The sequence below is a fragment of the Cucurbita moschata genome, unplaced genomic scaffold, assembly GCF_002738365.1.
Source record: "Cucurbita moschata cultivar Rifu unplaced genomic scaffold, Cmos_1.0 Cmo_Scf00097, whole genome shotgun sequence".
Classification (NCBI taxonomy): domain Eukaryota; kingdom Viridiplantae; phylum Streptophyta; class Magnoliopsida; order Cucurbitales; family Cucurbitaceae; genus Cucurbita; species Cucurbita moschata.
In genome coordinates this window covers 497,032-515,839 of record NW_019268613.1, presented here as the reverse complement: position 1 = coordinate 515,839, position 18,808 = coordinate 497,032, and the positions used below count along the sequence as shown (strand labels likewise).

Sequence of the window (18,808 nt, the reverse complement as noted above, 5' to 3'; positions counted from 1 at the left end):
GAGATTCATATAGAGGCTCGCGGCGGTTTTTGGACTGTCCTCGTATGGAATTTATTTGCATGGGTCAATATTAAGCTGAACTGTTAAAAGGATAAACTGCTGTGTCTAAAATAATGGGTAGATTTATTAAGATTGTTAATGATGTGGTTGAGTAAACTAATAGTTACTGTAAAAACTATAGGAATAAGAGTTATTCTAGTATAATATTTAACAGCTATAGGAACCAGAGTTATTCTAGTATAATATTTAACAACTGTAGGAATAAGAGTTATTCTAGTATAATAATTCATTGAGATTTTCTCGTTTAGTGGGAACACTTGGACCTACTCCACGACTGCAATTGTTTTAAATCACTAGATACCATACCATAAGAAAACGTTTATTGAGTTTAAAATTTTGTCAGTGTTGTTTGATTTTTATGGTAGAATTGGTAAATAATTTATAAGCCCTCTAGAGCATTTTTACTATCCTTTAATTTTAGCACCAACACGTTAAGCGAAAAATTAGATTCGTCTGCTAAGCAACCAGAAGGTTCAACCACACCAGAGGTAGTTCCTTCGGCATTTTTACATGAAGCTTTAGCGATGTGATTCTCGTAAGTTAGGTGTATGTCTTTCAAGCTTAATCCAGTGCAATGATTTATTGGGCTACAATCAAAATTGATTGCTATTTCAGTGGCGGAAGTTCCCTTGATGTCTTCATATGTTACTTCGCTAACTTTAACTCCAGAAGCCTAATCAGAATAAAGAAGAACGATCAAAATATGCTAAGAAAACGGATAAACAAGGACATCTATAAACTTTTTTACCACCTAAAAACTTCTTACCATATTAAGATATGTGAGGGTAACCGAGTCCGCAATTTATTACCCATAAGTGTAATTTAATGTAACAAAAAATAATACTAATAATTTAGCACCCATTTTAAACCAAACAAATTTGAAGCAATTAAAGATAAAATGAATCCATTATTTATAAAATTAAAAATTTGAGTTCTATTCAAATGTAAGGTTAAATATAATTAGAAAAAAAAAATTAACTTGTGTGAGATTAACGAGAAAATATACCTGACCAGGGCAGTCTTCCTCATGTGGACAGTAATTTTGATCAATTATGATTGGATCTTTCACATTATCCATAATGATGTGTTGAAAATAAACTTTTGTAGCAAATCCACGGCTTGGTCTTCCCCAAGACTTAATCCTTACTCCATTCTTAAGCCCGATGAAAGTAGATAATGTCACTGTAACGTTATGCACTCCATCCTCCTCGGCCTTTATCCCCAAGCTCCCAATGCTACAAATACATTCAATAAAATACCAAATTTTTCATGAGGTTCAATTTTCTCACTTCAACCTAATATATTAAATAACAACTTTGATCCAAAATAATTTTAAAATAATTTAAATCTTTTTTCTCACATTCAAAATAACTTTAGGATATATTTTTAATGATTTAAATTTAATTCAACGTTTAGGTTTATCTTTTAAAATTTAGTGCGACAAATTTATTTAACCCTTTGAAAAAAAAAATTCTAAACATGTTCGTCGTAATCTAGCTACTTGATTCCATGTCCAGGTCCACATGTAATACTTTCCACCCACAAGTTGGAGGTCCCTAGACTGATTGAGATGCAGTCGTCGCCGTTGCTAATGCTCGAGTTGAGGATGGTCACATCTGATGATTGTTCCACATGGATGCCATCAGTGTTTGGACTGTCGCCTGCAGCCGAGACATTCACTCTTGTCATATGCTCGTTTTGACACCCACTCACCACAATGTTGAACTTTTGGCTGTTAATTGAAGATAATCCATTGATGTTCACGTTTTGTGCATCATTTATTCGAAGACTCTGTCCATTCAAAAGAATCCAAACAAGAATTAGTACAAATTTAAATTAATATTGTAATTAATGGACTCATTTTCTTTCAACTTTCGGCTAAAGAAAAAATTTCAAATTTTATTTTTTATCTAGCCAACTCAAATTTTGCATACCGTGGCTCCAGTGAGGCAACTCTTCCCCGAGTGTTTACAATTCCATAAGGCAGTTCCTTGCCCATCGATAATACCGCCAGTAATGGAAAGCCCATCTATGTGACTAAACTCAATCCAAGATTTAGTCTTAGCTAAAACTTGAATGTCCGAGGAAGCCACAAGAGTTCCATCAATGAGAACAGTAATAACATTGTTCTTACAAGGCCCATTAAAGCTCACACTTCGAACGTAGAATATACCCTTGGGAACGTAAATAGTGGCCGGTGTAGACGAGTCACAAGCCTTAGCCCATGTCATTTGAAGCACAGACGAGGCATCGGTCTTTCCATCGGGCTTGACACCGAGGCTAATAATATTGAATGTTAATTCAGCAGCCAAGGCATGGTTACAAAATAGAAATAGAAGGGAAAGAAAAACATGAAAGGTTAGGAGAAGAGCGAAAGAAAACTTAAAGATACAAGGGCTGGTGATAAGCATGAGAGAGAGAAAAAGGAAGCAAGTGATAGGAAAATGGAAGAGCCCTGGAGTGATATTTATAGGTTAATGCTTACCCTTCCAACTCTAATTTGAACTTACCCGTCTCAAGTACTATCCTATTCTTGTTCTATTTAACAATTATTGTTTTTACACCGTTTAACCAATTTTGATTACGGATGTCGCGTGGGTAAATCTCTGCCTCCTTCCAACCTTTTTAAATTGAAGTCTATCTTATAAGATAAGACACTCATTGCCTTGACAAGGTGTGTAAGTTGGAACATCTGAGATGCGACCGTAAGCAACACGCCTTGAAAATGCCTGACCATGACACCTTGCAACTTGACTGAAGCTCACCTCGCCTTGACAAGGTGTGTAAGTTGTAAGGTTAGTAGGCAAGATCTCGCTCCTTATTTGAATTATATGCATATGTTAGTTACGTCTTATGATCTAATTAGGTTATTATTGGTTACCGTACCTAATAACTTAGATTTTATTGCATGATGATAGATTATGTGCCCTAAAATCTGAAGTGGTACTTGACGAGGGGGTAGAGCAGGTAGAGCCTTGACTGAGACCGACCCTGCTCAAATTCCTTATCAGGAAAGGCATGCTGAGAACAAGTGTCGGAATAATTGGATACCATGACACTACAATCTATGATCTAGGCCACTGAGGTAAACTAGGGTAACATAAAAAGTGGGGACAATGTCACAATATCTTGGACATGGAGAGCATTGAGATTTGTGAATGTTTACTGAATCACCACACATGGGGGTGAGAGTTCTCTTATTTATAATCATTTATAGGATACAGAAATATGGTAAATTACAAATAATATAGAAATAGTAATAAAAGGAAAGAATAATAAATGAATGCAATATATTTGCCTTTAATAAAAGGGCAAATATGGTAACCCGTAATGTAAGGCAAATATTTATAATGAACAGTCAACTATCCTTAACACCCCCCCGCAAGCTGAGCGTCGGATTTAAACGAACGTGAAGCTTGGATCTGAAAAATTCAAAGAGAGGTCGAGAAATACTCTTTGTGAAGATGTCCGCAACTTGGAGATGAGAGGGTACATATTGTGTGCGAAGTTTGCCAGCGGTAACAAGTTCTCGAAGGAAATGATAATCTAGTTCAACATGTTTGGCCCGCTTGTGAGAAACGGGATTAGAGCTAAAAAAAATAGCACTTTTGTTGTCACATAAGAGTAAGGGCTGCTGTGAAATAGGGACCTTGAGGTCATGCAAAAGATGCGTAACCCAAAGAAGTTTAGCAGCAGTTGTGGCAAGAGCACGATACTAAGATTCACAGCTGGACAGTAGGTTGCTTTTTGGCACTCCAAGAAACGAGATTATTACCAAGATAAATAGAATAGCCGGATGTAGAACGACGAGTATCGGGACAACCAACCCAGTCAGCATCCGATTAAGCGACTAGCGTACTAGGAACAGTGGATGGACGAAAGGTAAGACCAAAGTGGAGTGTTTCTTTGACATAGCGAAGAATACGTTTGACAGCAAGAAAGTGATCTGCAGTAGGGGCATGCAAGAATTGACTGACAGAATTGACAGCATAGGCAATATCTGGACGCGTAATAGTCAAGTACTGAAGGGCGCCAACAAGAGATCTTTAGAGAGTAGGATCAGAGAAAGGAGAACCATCAGCAGTCAGGTGTTGAGAAACAACCATGGGAGTGTGAACTGGTTTGCTATCGAGCAACGGAGCACGAGTAAGAATATCTCGAGCATATTTTAACTGACTAATAAAGAGATCATCAGGAGTGGGTGAAGCTTCAAGACCAAGAAAGTAACTGAGAGAACCCAAATCTTTGGTAGCAAACTCAGAATGAAGCTTGCGAGTAAAGCTGTCAATAAGAGATGAGTTGTTGCCGGTAACAATAATGTCATCAACATAAAGAAGCAAATAGATAATGTTAGATTGATGATGAAAGACAAAAAGGGACGTGTCAGCGCGACTGCAAGAAGACCCAAGTGTGAGAAGAAATGAGCTAAAACGCTGAAACCAAGCACGAGGAGCTTGCTTTAAACCATAGAGGGCTTTCTTTAATAGACAAACATGAGTGGGAAATCGAGGATCAATATACCCAGGAGGTTGTTCCATATGAACACGTTCAATAAGAGTTCCATTGAGAAAAGCATTCTTGACATCAAGTTGTCGAAGAGGCCATTTATTTGTGACTGCAATAGAAAGCACAACACGGACAGTGGTAGCTTTGACAACCGGACTGAAAGTGTCAGTGTAGTCAAGACCAGGAACCTGAGTATAACCTTTGGCAACAAGACGAGCCTTGAAACGCTCGACGGATCCATCAGGCAAATATTTAATACGAAACACCCATTTAGAGCCCACGATGTTGGTGTTGGCAGGGCGAGGAACCAAAGTCCAAGTATCATTTTCTTGTAATGCTCGAATTTCTTCATCCATGGCAGCCACCCAAGCAGGATTCTAAGTCGCAGATTTGAATCCTTTTGGCTCAGTGGATGCAAGAAGAGCAGAAAGAAGTCTAGATGAGCCCAAAATAGCAAGATTTGCTGGATGACGAGTCTTGAATATACCAGCTTTGGCTCGTGTGATCATAGGATGAGTGCCCAAAGAAGAGAAATCAACAGGAGGTTCAATAGAGGTCGAATTAGAAGTTGAGGGTGGCAAAGTGGAACCTGCAAGAGAAGTATCAACTTGCACAGACTCATCTACAAGATCAGAACAAATATCACACGGGGATGAACTGGATCGAGGAGTTTGCGGTGATGAAGTGGTAGGGGGGGATGAATCAATATGATGAAGATGTGGTTCCAAGAAATTTGAAATAGGAATAGAGGAAAGAGGTTGGGTCTGGGAGCTAGGGATAGCAGGAAAGTGGGTTTCATCAAATTGAGCATGACAGGTGATATATAGCTTAGTGGTGGCCGGATCAAGACAGCGAAACCCTTTATGAGCAGGACTATAACCCAAAAAAATACAAGGAATGCTGCAGGGAGAAAGCTTGTTAGGCATATAATCACGCAAATAAGGATAAACACGACAACCAAAGGGATGAAAATTGTCATAATGTGGAGTGTAGCCATAAAGGAGTTTAAAGGGTGACTTACCTCAAAGAAGTGAAGTAGGCAACCGGTTGATAATATAAGCTGCAGTGTTGAAGNTGAAGATGTGGTTCCAAGAAATTTGAAATAGGAATAGAGGAAAGAGGTTGGGTTTGGGAGCTAGGGATAGCAGGAAAGTGAGTTTCATCAAATTGAGCATGACAGGTGATATATAGCTTAGTGGTGGCGGGATCAAGACAGCGGAACCCTTTAAGGGCAGGACTATAACCCAAAAAAATACAAGGAATGCTGCAGGGAGAAAGCTTGTTAGGCATATAATCACGCAAATAAGGATAAACACGACAACCAAAGGGATGAAAATTGTCATAATGTGGAGTGTAGCCATAAAGGAGTTCAAAGGGTGACTTACCTCCAAGAAGTGGAGTAGGCAACCGGTTGATAATATAAGCTGCAGTGCTGAAGGCGTCAACCCAAAAACGAGGAGAAAGATGAGAGTGAAAGAGAAGGGCCAAGCCAGTCTCAGTCACATGACGATGTTTTCTCTCAGCACGACCATTTTGAGCAGGTGTATATGGACAAGAGAGTTGATGGTGGATGCCAGAATTACGTAAATGAGTTTTAAAACAAGTACTAGTAAATTCGGTACCACCATCGCTTTGAAATACCTTGATACGAGAAGAATATTGATTTTCCACAAATTTTTGAAATTGAAGAAAAATATCAAAAAAATCAGATTTAAATTTTAAAGGGTAAAACAAAGTGAATCGAGAATAATCATCAATAAAAATAACATAATAAAGAAAACCCGAATTTGATTTGACGGGAGAAGGACCCCAAAGATCACAATGAATAAGATCTAACACATGAGACGACCTACGTTCATTGCGGGAATAAGGCAATCGATGACCTTTCGCAAGCTGACAAGTATTACATAACGATGGAGAAGGCAATAAAGACGTAAGAGAAAGATGACCTTTTCTATTTAAAAAAGAAATAACAGAATGATTCACATGACTTAGACGAGCATGCCATAAATCATATGAAGCATGTAAAGATTTGTTTCTAAGGGCTGAAATAAAAGCAGAGTTGCAGCGTGACACAATCGCACTTTCGAAGGCAGCGGACTAGCGATTGTGCGGCACTCACTTTCCAGCGACAAGTGAGTTAAGCCAATTTGTTCTTGCGTCGCCTACGGCCAAGCGACGTACGGTCGAGCCTCTAGCCTCGGTTTTAAAAGAAGGTTTTAGAAAACGAGGAGAGAGAGAGATTTTAGAAAGAGAGATTTTAGAAAGAGACGTTATATAAGCAAGCAAGAGAAAGATAACAACGGCTTAGCATATATAACCTTGGGTAGGGAGAAGTTGACGACTAGTCATATCCCCCTATAGTACATTCTGGGCCATTTTAGTTCTGGCAGGCCTAGACATGATATTTTTGAGGTGTCATACGCTCTAGAATTACAAAAGAAAAAACACTAGAATGAAAAGACATGACAAGGGTTTGGCTTGTCATGGGCATGCGGCCATGGGCAACATGCCCTGGACAAGCATGACCGTGACATCCTCCCCCACCTAATTGGTTGACGTCCCTATCAACCGACTACTTTCAAACCTTGCGATGTGGGTGGCGGCGGAGTTCAGATCTTCGGCGCGTTCCCAGCTTGTTTCCTCTGTAGGGAGATTCTTCCATTTGACAAGGAATTCACGAATCGTCCGTACAGGTCTTCCTATCTTCCTAACCGTGTCGGCTAGGATCTCTTCCACTTCCTTTGTTTCTTTTTGCCTCAGATCGATGTTCGGTCTTGTGGTTGCATTTCGGTTGTCGTCGTCTGGATCAGGGTGATAGGGCTTCAGGTTGCTCACATGAATGACGGGGTGGATTTTCATCCACGCGGGTAGTGCAACTCGGTAGGAGGTAGCCCCAATCTTTTTAAGGACTTCAACCGGGCCTTCATATTTACGAACTAGTCTCTGGTCCTTTCGGCTACGAAATCTGATCTGTTCGGGTCTCAGCTTGATAAGGACTTGATCTCCTGTGCGGAAATGAAGGGGGCGACGTTTCTTGTCCGCCCATTTCTTCATATGCTTGGAAGCCTTCTCTAAATATGCCCGGGCTATATCTGTCGTCTGCTTCCATTCTCTTGTAAAGTTGTGAGCTTGAGGGTTTTTTCCTGCATAAGGATGATCAATAATGTGGGGTAAGGCCGGTTGTCGTCCACTTACAATTTCGAAGGGACTCTTCCCTGTAGACGAGCTTGTTTAACAATTGAAGCAAAATTGGGCGACATCTAACAATTGTATCCAGTTCTTCTGGCGAGCGTCGACGAAGTGACGTAAGTATTCTTCGAGCAAGCAATTGAACCGTTCTGTCTGTCCATCGGTTTGAGGGTGATAACTCGAGGAGATGTTTAAGGTTGTTCCCAAGAAAGCGAATAACTCAGTCCAGAATGTCCCAATGAATCTGCCATCCCTATCACTGATGATGCTCGATGGAATGCCCCATAGCTTTACAACGTGTTTGAAAAACAGTTGGGCTGTGAGTTCCGCTGAGCATAATTTGGGAGTGGGGATGAATGTCGCATATTTTGAGAACCGGTCTACAATAACCAAGATGGCGTCATATTCCCCGACTTTTGGGAGGTGTGTTATAAAGTCCAGAGATACACTTTCCCAGGGTCTTGTTGGCACAGGTAGAGGTTCCAAGAGTCCAGAGACTTTGGCTTTCTCGACCTTATCCTGTTGGCAGATGAGGCACGTCTTGGTGTATTGCATGATGTCGTCTCGCATGTTTGGCCAGAAGTACCCCTTCTTTATTAGGGCGTATGTTCTTTGCCACCCAGGGTGTCCGGCCCATAAGGTATCATGACATTCCTGAATGAGTTTCTTCCTCAGTTACCCCGTTCTTGGGACGTACAATCTGTTTCCTTTGGTTATCAGGAGGTCCCCTTCAACCCAAAACTGCCGTGTCTTTTCAGCCTTAGCTAGTTCGACAACAGCTTTGGCCGATGGGTCTTTGTATAAATGTTCCTTGATGATGTCGCGCATCGATCCATCGATCTTACTTGAATGAATATGGGCTAACATGCACAGGGCCGCTTGTTCGCCCTTCCGACTCAGCGCGTCGGCTGCTTGATTACTCTTTCCTGCTTTGTGTTCGAACTTGAAGTCGAATTCGGCCAACGACTCCTGCCACCGAGCTTGTTTTGCTGTTAATTTTGGTTGATCGAAGAAGTGGCAAGTGGCACTGTTATCCGTCTTCACTACGAACTGTGATCCTAAGAGATACTGTCTCCAAACTCGAAGGCAATGGACTACAGCTAGCATTTCTTTCTCGGAGACAGTGTATCTTCGTTCGGCATCATTGAGCTTTCGACTTTCGTAAGCGATGGGGTGGCCTTCTTGAATAAGGACCCCACCAAGAGCAAAGTCGGAAGCATCGGTTTCTACTTCAAATGGCTTTGTGACGTCTACCAACCCGAGGACAGGACCCCTCGTCATGGTTGTTTTCAGATTTTCAAAGGCCATTTGACAATCATTCGACCACGACCAAGGGTGGTCTTTCTTCAACAGCTCTGTCAATGGGGCGGCTCGTCGTGAAAACCCTTCGACGAACCGCCTATAGTAGTTGGCTAGTCCTAGGAAGGACCGCAACTCAGATACGGAAGTAGGAACCTTCCATTCTTGGATAGCTTTTATCTTGTCGCTATCCATACTAATTTGTTCACATCTGACGACATGTCCAAGGAAGTTGATGCATGTTTGTGCGAATGCACATTTCTCCTTCTTCACATACAGCTGGTTCTGCCGGAGCTTGTCAAACACTAGCTTCAGGTGTACTTTGTGTTCCTCGAGGGTTGTGCTGTAAACAACAATGTCGTCGAGGTATACTATGACGAACTGATCCAGGTATTCGTAGAAAACCTGGTTCATCAACGTGCAGAACGTAGCTGGGGCGTTCGTCAAGCCAAAGGGCATTACTAGGAATTCAAAGGCCCCATATCTTGTTACGCACGTCGTCTTGGGTTCGTCCTTCGGCAATACGTACTTGATAATATCCTGATCGTAAGTCCAACTTCGTGAAGTACTTGGCCCCGTGAAGTTGGTCGAACAAGTCGGATATTATCGGCAGAGGATATTTGTTGCGTACCGTCACCTTGTTTAAGGCTCCATAGTCTATGCACAGACGCAACGTCCCATCCTTCTTCTTCTGAAACAGTACGGGGGCTCCATAAGGTGCCTTTGCCGGGCGAATGAATCCCGCCTTCAGCAACTCGTCCAGTTGTTTCCTCAATTCGGCTAGCTCGGGCGGAGCCATCCGGTATGCGTTTTTCGCTGGCGGCTTAACCCCGGGGAGGAGTTCGATTTCATGGTCAATGCCTCGACGAGGTGGTAGTGTTTGTGGTAGACTCTCTGGCATTATGTCGGTATAGCTGTCTAGTACTTCCTTGATTTCCTCTGGGACAGTCTCTTCGGTGGTTGCTTCTTCTATCAGTGGTATGGCCATGAATGTAGGTTCCTCTCGTGCGAGTCCCCTTTTCAGCTGTATGGCCGAGATCATTCGAAGATTACCTGGTTGCTTGATGCTTGCAGGTATTACTGTGGGGTTATGGTCGGTGATCACCAAGCATTTTGCCAATGGCATTGGGATGACCTTGTGTTCTAGGAGGAACTCCATCCCAAGTACCACGTCAAAGTCGTCCATGCGAACCACGACAAGGTCTAGCTCTCCAGTCCAATCCCCTATTTTGAAGGGGACTCCTTTGGAAACTCCCACAATAGGCAAGGCCTCGGAGTTGACAGCTTTCATTTTCCCTGGGTCTTTTCCTATGGTGAGTCCCAATCTTCTGGCTTCTTGATCGGCAATGAAGTTGTGGGTTGCTCCAGAGTCTATCAGAGTGCTCTTGCTCGGTCGAGAGTTTATTGTGGCATCTACGAACATGAGCCTTTTCTCTATTATCTCCTTCGGTTCGACTTTCCATTGGAGGGCTGACAAGAATTTGAGTGCGCCCATTCGGGGGTTGTCGTGATCTTCCTTCTTGTCTAGCAAAGTCTCGACCCTTGCCTCAGTACTCTCTTGAATGGACACTTGGAGTGCAGTGAGAGAGGCCCGATGAGGACAGTAGGATACCTTGTGGGGGCTTTTACACAGTATGCATTGCAAAGGCATCGTCGGGTGGTTCTTTTGATGATAGGGCCCTCGAGATGTCCCCGCTTGATTGTTCTGGGGAGGTCTATCCGTCCATCCACTCGGTCTGTTGGGGCTTCCATTTCGATGGCCTAGTGGTCTGTATGGTTTGCCCCCATTGTTTGGGGCTGGTGTCGCTCTTCTTTGGGATCCTGCTTCATTCCCACAGTCCACGAGTCTCTTGGTGCAGGCCATTGCGGCAGCTAGGGTTTTGACCCTGTTCTCATGTATCTTTGTTTTGGCCCATGGCTGTAGACCATTTATAAAGAAAAACACTTTGTCCTTCTCTACCGTGCCCTTGATATCCAGCATCAGGGTTGAGAACTGTCTGACGTAGTCCCGTATGTTTCCAGTGTGTTTCAGGGCTACTATTTTCTCTATTGTTATATGCCCTGCGTTTTCGGGGAGGAATTGTTCCCTCAACTCTCTCTTGAGGTCCTCCCATGAGTCGATGGAGCACAATCCATCCTCGATGTCTTGCACCTTCGTATGCCACCACAGTTTGGCGTCGTCTATGAGATACATCGCGGCTACCGTCACCTTCTTGCCGTCGGTACAAGCCGTTGTGGCTTTGACACCTTCCACGGCTTTCATGGTAACTTCAATTCGAGTGCTCATGGCGGCCATCCTTTCTTGTTGGTCGTCGACTGTTGTTCTGAATTCATCAGCCAATCCATTGAACAAACTCATCATTGTGTTTTGTAGTACGTCGAACTCTTCGCCACGTCCCTCTTTGTGTGCGACAGAGCTATCCGGACTATCAGATGGTTTTGGGCTGCTCGTAGGAGCAACTCTTTCTTCGAGCGAGGTCACTCGAAACATCAGTTCTGCGATTGGCAACCCAAACAGGCGGTTGCCCATTGCGTCGACTTGGACGACTTTCTCACTCAGTTCGGTCACCCGTGTTTCCAGGAAACTGGGGGTGTCAGGGACTTCTTTGAGGAACAGCATTTCCTTCTCTATTAGCGTAAGCCGGTCGGCTTGTGCTTTGGGTGTCGACTGTGTTGTCGACATGATCTCGGTCTGTATGACTTTACGGAGCTAACAAAGCTCTGATACCACTTGACACAATCGCACTTTCGAAGGCAACGGACTAGCGATTGTGCGGCACTCACTTTCCAGCCAATTTGTTCTTGCGTCGCCTACGGCCAAGCGACGTACGGTCGAGCCTCTAGCCTCAGTTTTAAAAGAAGGTTTTAGAAACGAGGAGAGAGAGAGATTTTAGAAAGAGACGTTATATAAGCAAGCAAGAGAAAGATAACAACGGCTTAGCATATATAACCTTGGGTAGGGAGAAGTTGACGACTAGTCATATCCCCCTATAGTACATTCTGGGCCATTTTAGTTCTGGCAGGTCTAGACATGATATTTTTGAGGTGTCAAACGCTCTAGAATTACAAAAGGAAAAACACTAGAATGAAAAGACATGACAAGGGTTTGGCTTGTCATGGGCATGCGGCCATGGGCAACATGCCCTGGACAAGCATGACCGTGACACCGCGCTCCAGCACATATAGCCCTCCATCTCGTTTACCGGTTGCCACCACCCTTCCTGTTTGACGATTCTGGATAGTAATAAGATTATTAGTAAATGTAACGGAGAGAGCTCTGATACCATGTGAATGTTTGCTGAATCACCACACCTAAATGGGGGTGAGAGTTCTCTTTTTTATAATCATTTACAGGATGCAGAAATATGGTAAATTACAAATAATATGGGAATAGTAATAAAAGGAAAAAATAATAAATGAATGCAATATATTTGCCTTTAATAAAAGGGCAAATATGGTAACCCGTAATGTAAGGCAAATATCTAGATATTTGCCTTATAATGAACGATCAACTATCCTTAACAAGATTCATGTCATAAAGCCTTGTAATTAATTGTTTAATTTTAATAATATATTTGATTATTTTATTTAAAATTTAACATTATCCATGGTACGAAAAGTCCTAGATCATTGATGTAATCTTAAACAACATGTGATTGACATACAAGAGAATCATGTTTAAGAATAACCTAAAGGGTCTATAGTATGTCGATAAGGTTTCGTCTCTTATCCTGATAACATAATTGATACGACTCTGTCTGTAATTGTTACAAATGATTATATCTCAATCGTTCATGTTGACACATGTGAGTGGGTGTATCTTATACTGCAAAGAGTTTGTATAAGATTGGACCACGAAATTTTTTTATCTCGCTTTACAAATTCAATAATCGAGAAAATTAATATTTTACAAGATGACCATATGCGACTCAACCTCAATCCTAAGGGAGTTGAGAATGACTTTTATAACAAATTTAATATGTCTACTGTTTTGGAAACTTGACCAAACAGGGAGCTAGGAACATAATTTCACGACATGAAATTCACTCTTTCCGATATAGAATAAGTAGACGAGTAGTTCCCTCAAGTGCTGATTTCGGGACTTGAACAATGGAGTTACACTCTCTCACCGACCCGAGAAGGACTTGGTTTATGGTTTGATCATAAGTAAATTGTTCATGAGAGAGTTAGTGGCACTTAAGGCATAAGACATTGCGAACAACTCGTGATAGCTTGTAACGATTATATCAATGGTCAAAACTTGTTGTACACTATATAAGGGTGCAACTCTAGGTCTACGATGGAGTGGCCTGTAGTTAATGAACAAAGTTGATTAATTAAGGAATATATTTAATTAATTTTACGTCATTGCAGCTTATAATCAATACGGTCATAAGGTTCCTTTGCCAGCTCATAGTAACACGAAAAGGATCGATTTAGTTGAAGAAAAATTTCAAAGAAGAAAAAGTATTTAATTTGAAGTGTTCAAATTGATATTTAACATATCAGATCCATTAAATACAAGAAAGAGAAAAAATATATTTAAATTGGAGTGCTTAAATTGCAACTTAAAATATTAGATATATTAAATATAAAGAAAGAAAAATACATTTAAGTTAATGGGTTCAAATAGGAGAAAAATATATTTATTGCTTTTGATATACTAAATGTTAAAATAATCCATGCATATAGATAATTGAATGAAAATATATATTTGAAATTTGAGAGAGATTTAAATTAGTTAAATATATATGAGAATATCTTATGACATTTAAATATGATTGGGGAAAGATGTTATATCCTACCATGACAGATATTCAAATATAATATTTGGTAAAGATCCTCAAATAGCCGTAGAGAAGACCCTTGGGTTGACCAAAAAAGTATCCTACGTTTCCTCGGTTCCAGTATTCTCTCTAAAAGTCTCCTTCTCCCGTCCTTGCAGAATTTCTTTCAAGAAGCAACCACAAGCCTTGACTTTGTGTTCGATTCCTAGCAATGAATACTTTACAGTGGAGATTCACCTATTGGAGAAGTTGGAGCAAGTAGACTAAAGATCTGCGAGAACTTTCTCCATATTTCTTCAATGTAGTTTGTTTAACATTTTGTTTTATTTAATTCTAAGTAAGATCAAGAACGATTCTAATACTTTCGGTGCGCTAGTTAAACGTTCATTTCCAACCGAGAGGTCAGCGGGACTCTTACAAGTTCGACCCATTGACATCTAAAGGGAAGAACATAACCCCAACTCGTCGAATAAGAGAAAGATCTAAACACCAATGCCACTTTTTTATGCAGGTGAAAATGAGACAAAGCGGCCAGTATCCAATGCGAGTCTTGTGAAGGAGAAAATGTTGACAAGTGGCCAACTATAACAGCTTCCAATGAAGCCAAATAACTTGAGTACATGTTCTCATGTGCACCGACCTCAATAGTTCAATTACAAAACACCCCCCGAGTCCAAAAGTGTGTTTTTGGGACAAAAAGATATCACAAAGACTTTATGGAAGCTACCCTGCTGTTTTTGGAATACCATCACCGTTGGCACCCAGCATTCACTTGATCCACTGACCACGGGGAAGGCTCGAGTGAACAACTTTGGCAAGGTCAGTGCTCTTATCCAGCACGAGTGGCGTCCAAAGTCGTTCTTCACCGTATCTGCGAATGTAGACATCCAATTCCAAGTCCTTTATGAAAATGTTGCAATCACCGTAAAGCTTAAGATCAAGAGTTTGTGAATTTCAATAAAGATAGTATTTCATGAAGGAAAGGTTCACTGTCTTCTTAATAGTTCATTTCTTTGTTCCTAAGATTGAGCCCATAAATCCCAAATTCAACTCTAGAGAAGTCTTGTCCAATGCGCGATGATTAAGGAAATCCCTAAAACTAACTAGAAAAATATCGGTAGATGGCCACAAGTCTCAAAGGGAAGTTATTGCCAACAAAGTGGGTCTTAAGTTCGAGTTCACTAGCAAATAAATAAGTCTACCCTAGTTTTCATAAGTACGAACTATTTTCAAAACAGCGAGAAGGAAGCATGACAATATATCATACGGTCTCGATCATTGGTTCGTAATGTGAGATTCATATAGAGGCTCGCGGCGGCTTTTGGACTGTCCTCGTATGGAATTTATTTGCATGGGTCAATATTAAGCTGAACTGTTAAAAGGATAAACTGCTGTGTCTAAAATAATGGGTAGATTTATTAAGATTGTTAATGATGTGGTTGAGTAAACTAATAGTTACTGAAACAACTATAGGAATAAGAGTTATTCTAGTATAATATTTAACCGCTATAGGAATAAGAGTTATTCTAGTATAATAATTCATTGAGATTTTCTCGTTTAGTGGGAACACTTGGACCTACTCCACGACTGCAATTATTTTAAATTACTAGATACCATACCATAAGAAAAAGTTTATTGAGTTTAAAATTTTGTGAGTGTTGTTTGATTTTTATGGTAGAATTGGTAAATAATTTATAAGCCCTCTAGAGCATTTTTACTATCCTTTAATTTTAGTACCAACACGTTAAGCGGAAAATTAGATTCGTCTGCTAAGCAACCAGAAGGTTCAACCACACCAGAGGTAGTTCCTTCGGCATTTTTACATGAAGCTTTAGTGATGTGATTCTCGTAAGTTAGGTTTATGTCTTTCAAGTTTAATCCAGTGCAATGATTTATTGGGCTACAATCAAAATTGATTGCTATTTCAGTGGCGGAAGTTCCCTTGATGTCTTCGTATGTTACTTCGCTAACTTTAACTCCAGAAGCCTAATCAGAACAAAGAAGAACGATCAAAATATGCTAAGAAAACAGATAAACAAGGACATCTATAAACTTTTTTACCACCTAAAAACTTCGTACCATATTAAGATATGTGAGGGTAACCGAGTCCGCAATTTATTACTCATAAGTGTAATTTAATGTAACAAAAAATAATACTAATAATTTAGCACCCATTTTAAACCAAACAAATTTGAAGCAATTAAAGATAAAATGAATCCATTATTTATAAAATTAAAAGTTTGAGTTCTATTCAAATGTAAGGTTAAATATAATTAGAAAAAAAAAATTAACTTGTGTGAGATTAACGAGAAAATATACCTGACGAGGGCAGTCCTCCTCATGTGGACAGTAATTTTGATCAATTATGATTGGATTTTTCACATTATCCATAATAATGTGTTGAAAATAAACTTTTGCAACAAATCCACGGCTTGGTCTTCTCCAAGACTTAATCCTTACTCCATTCTTAGTCCCAGTGAAAGTAGATAATGTCACTGTAACGTTATGCACTCCATCCTCTTCGGCCTTTATCCCCAAGCTCCCAATGCTACAAATACATTCAATAAAATACCACATTTTTCATGAGGTTCAATTTTCTCACTTCAACCTAATATATTAAATAACAACTTTGTTCCAAAATAATTTTAAAATAATTTGAATCTTTTTTCTCACATTCAAAATAACTTTAGGATATATTTTTAATGATTCAAATTTAATTCAACGTTTAGGTTTATCTTTTAAAATTTAGTGCGACAAATTTACTTAACCCTTTGAAAAAAAAAATTCAAAACATGTTTGTCGTAATCTAGCTACCTGATTCCATGTCCAGGTCCACATGTAATACTTTCCACCCACAAGTTGGAGGTCCCTGGACTGATTGAGATGCAGTCGTCGCCGTTGCTAATGCTCGAGTTGAGGATGGTCACATCTGATGATTGTTCCACATGGATGCCATCTGTGTTTGGACTGTCGTCTGCAGCCGAGACATTCACTCCTGTCATATGCACGTTTTGACACCCACTCACCACAATGTTGAACTTTTGGCTGTTAATTGAAGATAATCCATTGATGTTCTCGTTTTGTGCATCATTTATTCGAAGACTCTGTCCATTCAAAAGAATCCAAAGCAAGAATTGTACAAATTTAAATTAATATTGTAATTAATGGACTCATTTTCTTTCAACTTTCGGCTAAAGAAAAATTTTTAAATTTTATTTTTTATCTAGCCAACTCAAATTTTGCATACCGTGGCTCCAGTGGGGCAACTCTTCCCCGAGTGTTTACAATTCCATAAGGCAGTTCCTTGCCCATCGATAATACCGCCAGTAATGGAAAGCCCATCTATGTGACTAAACTCAATCCAAGATTTAGTCTTAGCTAAAACTTGAATGTCCGAGGAAGCCACAAGAGTTCCATCAATGAGAACAGTAATAACATTGTTCTTACAAGGCCCATTAAAGCTCACACTTCGAACGTAGAATATACCCTTTGGAACGTAAATAGTGGGCGGTGTAGACGAGTCACAAGCCTTAGCCCATGTCATTTGAAGCACAGACGAGGAATCGGTCTTTCCATCGGGCTTGGCACCGAGGCTAATAATATTTAATGTTAATTCAGCAGCCAAGGCATGGTTACAAAACAGAAATAGAAGGGAAAGAAAAACATGAAAGGTTACGAGAAGAGCGAAAGAAAACTTAATGATACAAAGGCGGGTGATAAGCATGAGAGAGAGAAAAAGGAAGCAAGTGATAGGAAAATGGAAGAGCCTTGGAGTGATATTTATAGGTTAATGCTTACCCTTCTAACTCTAATTTGAACTTACCCGTCTCAAGTACTATTCTATTCTTGTTCTATTTAACAATTATTGTTTTTACACCGTTTAACCAATTTTGATTAGGGATGTCACGTGGGTAAATCTGCCTCCTGCCAATTTTGTAAAAAAGATGTTTAATTTTAGTTGTTTGTGTCAACTAAAGAACCATGCAACTTAACAACATCGGTTTCATTGATCCCACTTCTCAAGCTCCTACTATAATAATAACAATTTCCTAATACTTTTAGGTGTTTATATTTTTAAATACTGATTCTATATGGATTCTTTATTATAATAAAATAATAAAATATTCTATAGAGTCGGTTTCATAGTCTTTTTTATTTGTAGTTGGTGATTTAATATAGAGTCGGTGACTTTTTATTTGCAAAGATGTCATACAAACAAAAAGAAGCAAAATTGTTTGTCATATTTGGAACTATCCAGTAAATTTACAAGTGCACCACACAAAGAAATAATTTACAGATGTTACACTTTTCGAATTCTCAAAGTCTTTCGTTGATAGACTATATCGATGATATGCCGTTTTTATATGGATCAACAAATTTTTTTATCATTAAAGACTTTTTTTTTTACCGTCTCTCACCTTTCGGAGTTCTCTTTAAAACTCTTGAGGTAGATAAAAGTATCGCATTGACAACTTTCATCATTAATATCTTTATGCTGGAGAATGTTTAAGTGTTTTTCTTCCGTCTCTATCATAAAGTTGTGCATAGCTCTAGGGTCGACCATTGTGCTCTTGCCATGGATTTCTACCCATCTTTTTGGAGGATTCATAGTTTCAAGTCTCCCATTGTTGGGATTTATGCTCTAAAGTTTTGTAATTAATTATTTAATAATTCTTTTATTCGTAATTTTATATTATCGCTGGTATGGAAAATCGAAGATGTCACGACACGAATTTTGAGACTTCGAAACTCGGATCGAAAGTAAAAAGACGAAGGCGAAAAAAATAAAAATATAAGTAAAATAAAATAAAATAAAATAAGAAAATGCAGTAAAATTAAAATTAAATTAAGTTAAACAATTCCACCTTAAAATAAAATTACAAGACTTCGAATTTATTACAAAGGGGAAAATGGACTTGGTTACAACTAAAAAAATGAAATAGACAAGACTGACAAAATGGAAT

The 18,808-nt window shown here is 39.7% G+C and overlaps 2 protein-coding genes across 2 annotated transcripts; both read right to left on the bottom strand.

Moving 5' to 3' along the window:
• Positions 1 to 436: 436 nt before the first annotated feature.
• LOC111439599 (polygalacturonase-like) lies at positions 437 to 10,045 on the bottom strand. Its single transcript, XM_023077208.1, has 5 exons — positions 9,761 to 10,045; positions 1,995 to 2,441; positions 1,562 to 1,851; positions 1,067 to 1,295; positions 437 to 733 (listed from the first exon to the last, which is right to left on the bottom strand). The coding sequence occupies exons 1-5, from the start codon at positions 10,043 to 10,045 to the stop codon at positions 440 to 442; spliced, it is 1,545 nt and encodes a 514-aa protein (XP_022932976.1). The 3' UTR covers positions 437 to 439.
• A 5,487-nt stretch (positions 10,046 to 15,532) lies between these two features.
• LOC111439598 (polygalacturonase-like) lies at positions 15,533 to 17,568 on the bottom strand. The gene is made up of 4 exons (XM_023077207.1): positions 17,092 to 17,568; positions 16,659 to 16,948; positions 16,164 to 16,392; positions 15,533 to 15,830 (listed from the first exon to the last, which is right to left on the bottom strand). The coding sequence occupies exons 1-4, from the start codon at positions 17,566 to 17,568 to the stop codon at positions 15,537 to 15,539; spliced, it is 1,290 nt and encodes a 429-aa protein (XP_022932975.1). The 3' UTR covers positions 15,533 to 15,536.
• Positions 17,569 to 18,808: the final 1,240 nt, after the last annotated feature.

Coding starts and splice junctions, on each gene's coding strand:
- LOC111439599 (XM_023077208.1), bottom strand. CDS start 10,045: ATGGCCATACCACTGATAGAAGAAGCAACCACCGAAGAGACTGTCCCA. Junction 1,296..1,561: donor GGACCTGGACATGGAATCAA/GTAGCTAGATTA, acceptor ATGTATTTGTAG/CATTGGGAGCTTGGGGATAA. Junction 734..1,066: donor AGGAAGACTGCCCTGGTCAG/GTATATTTTCTC, acceptor TATTCTGATTAG/GCTTCTGGAGTTAAAGTTAG.
- LOC111439598 (XM_023077207.1), bottom strand. CDS start 17,568: ATGCTTATCACCCGCCTTTGTATCATTAAGTTTTCTTTCGCTCTTCTC. Junction 16,949..17,091: donor GTTGCCCCACTGGAGCCACG/GTATGCAAAATT, acceptor TTGAATGGACAG/AGTCTTCGAATAAATGATGC. Junction 16,393..16,658: donor GGACCTGGACATGGAATCAG/GTAGCTAGATTA, acceptor ATGTATTTGTAG/CATTGGGAGCTTGGGGATAA.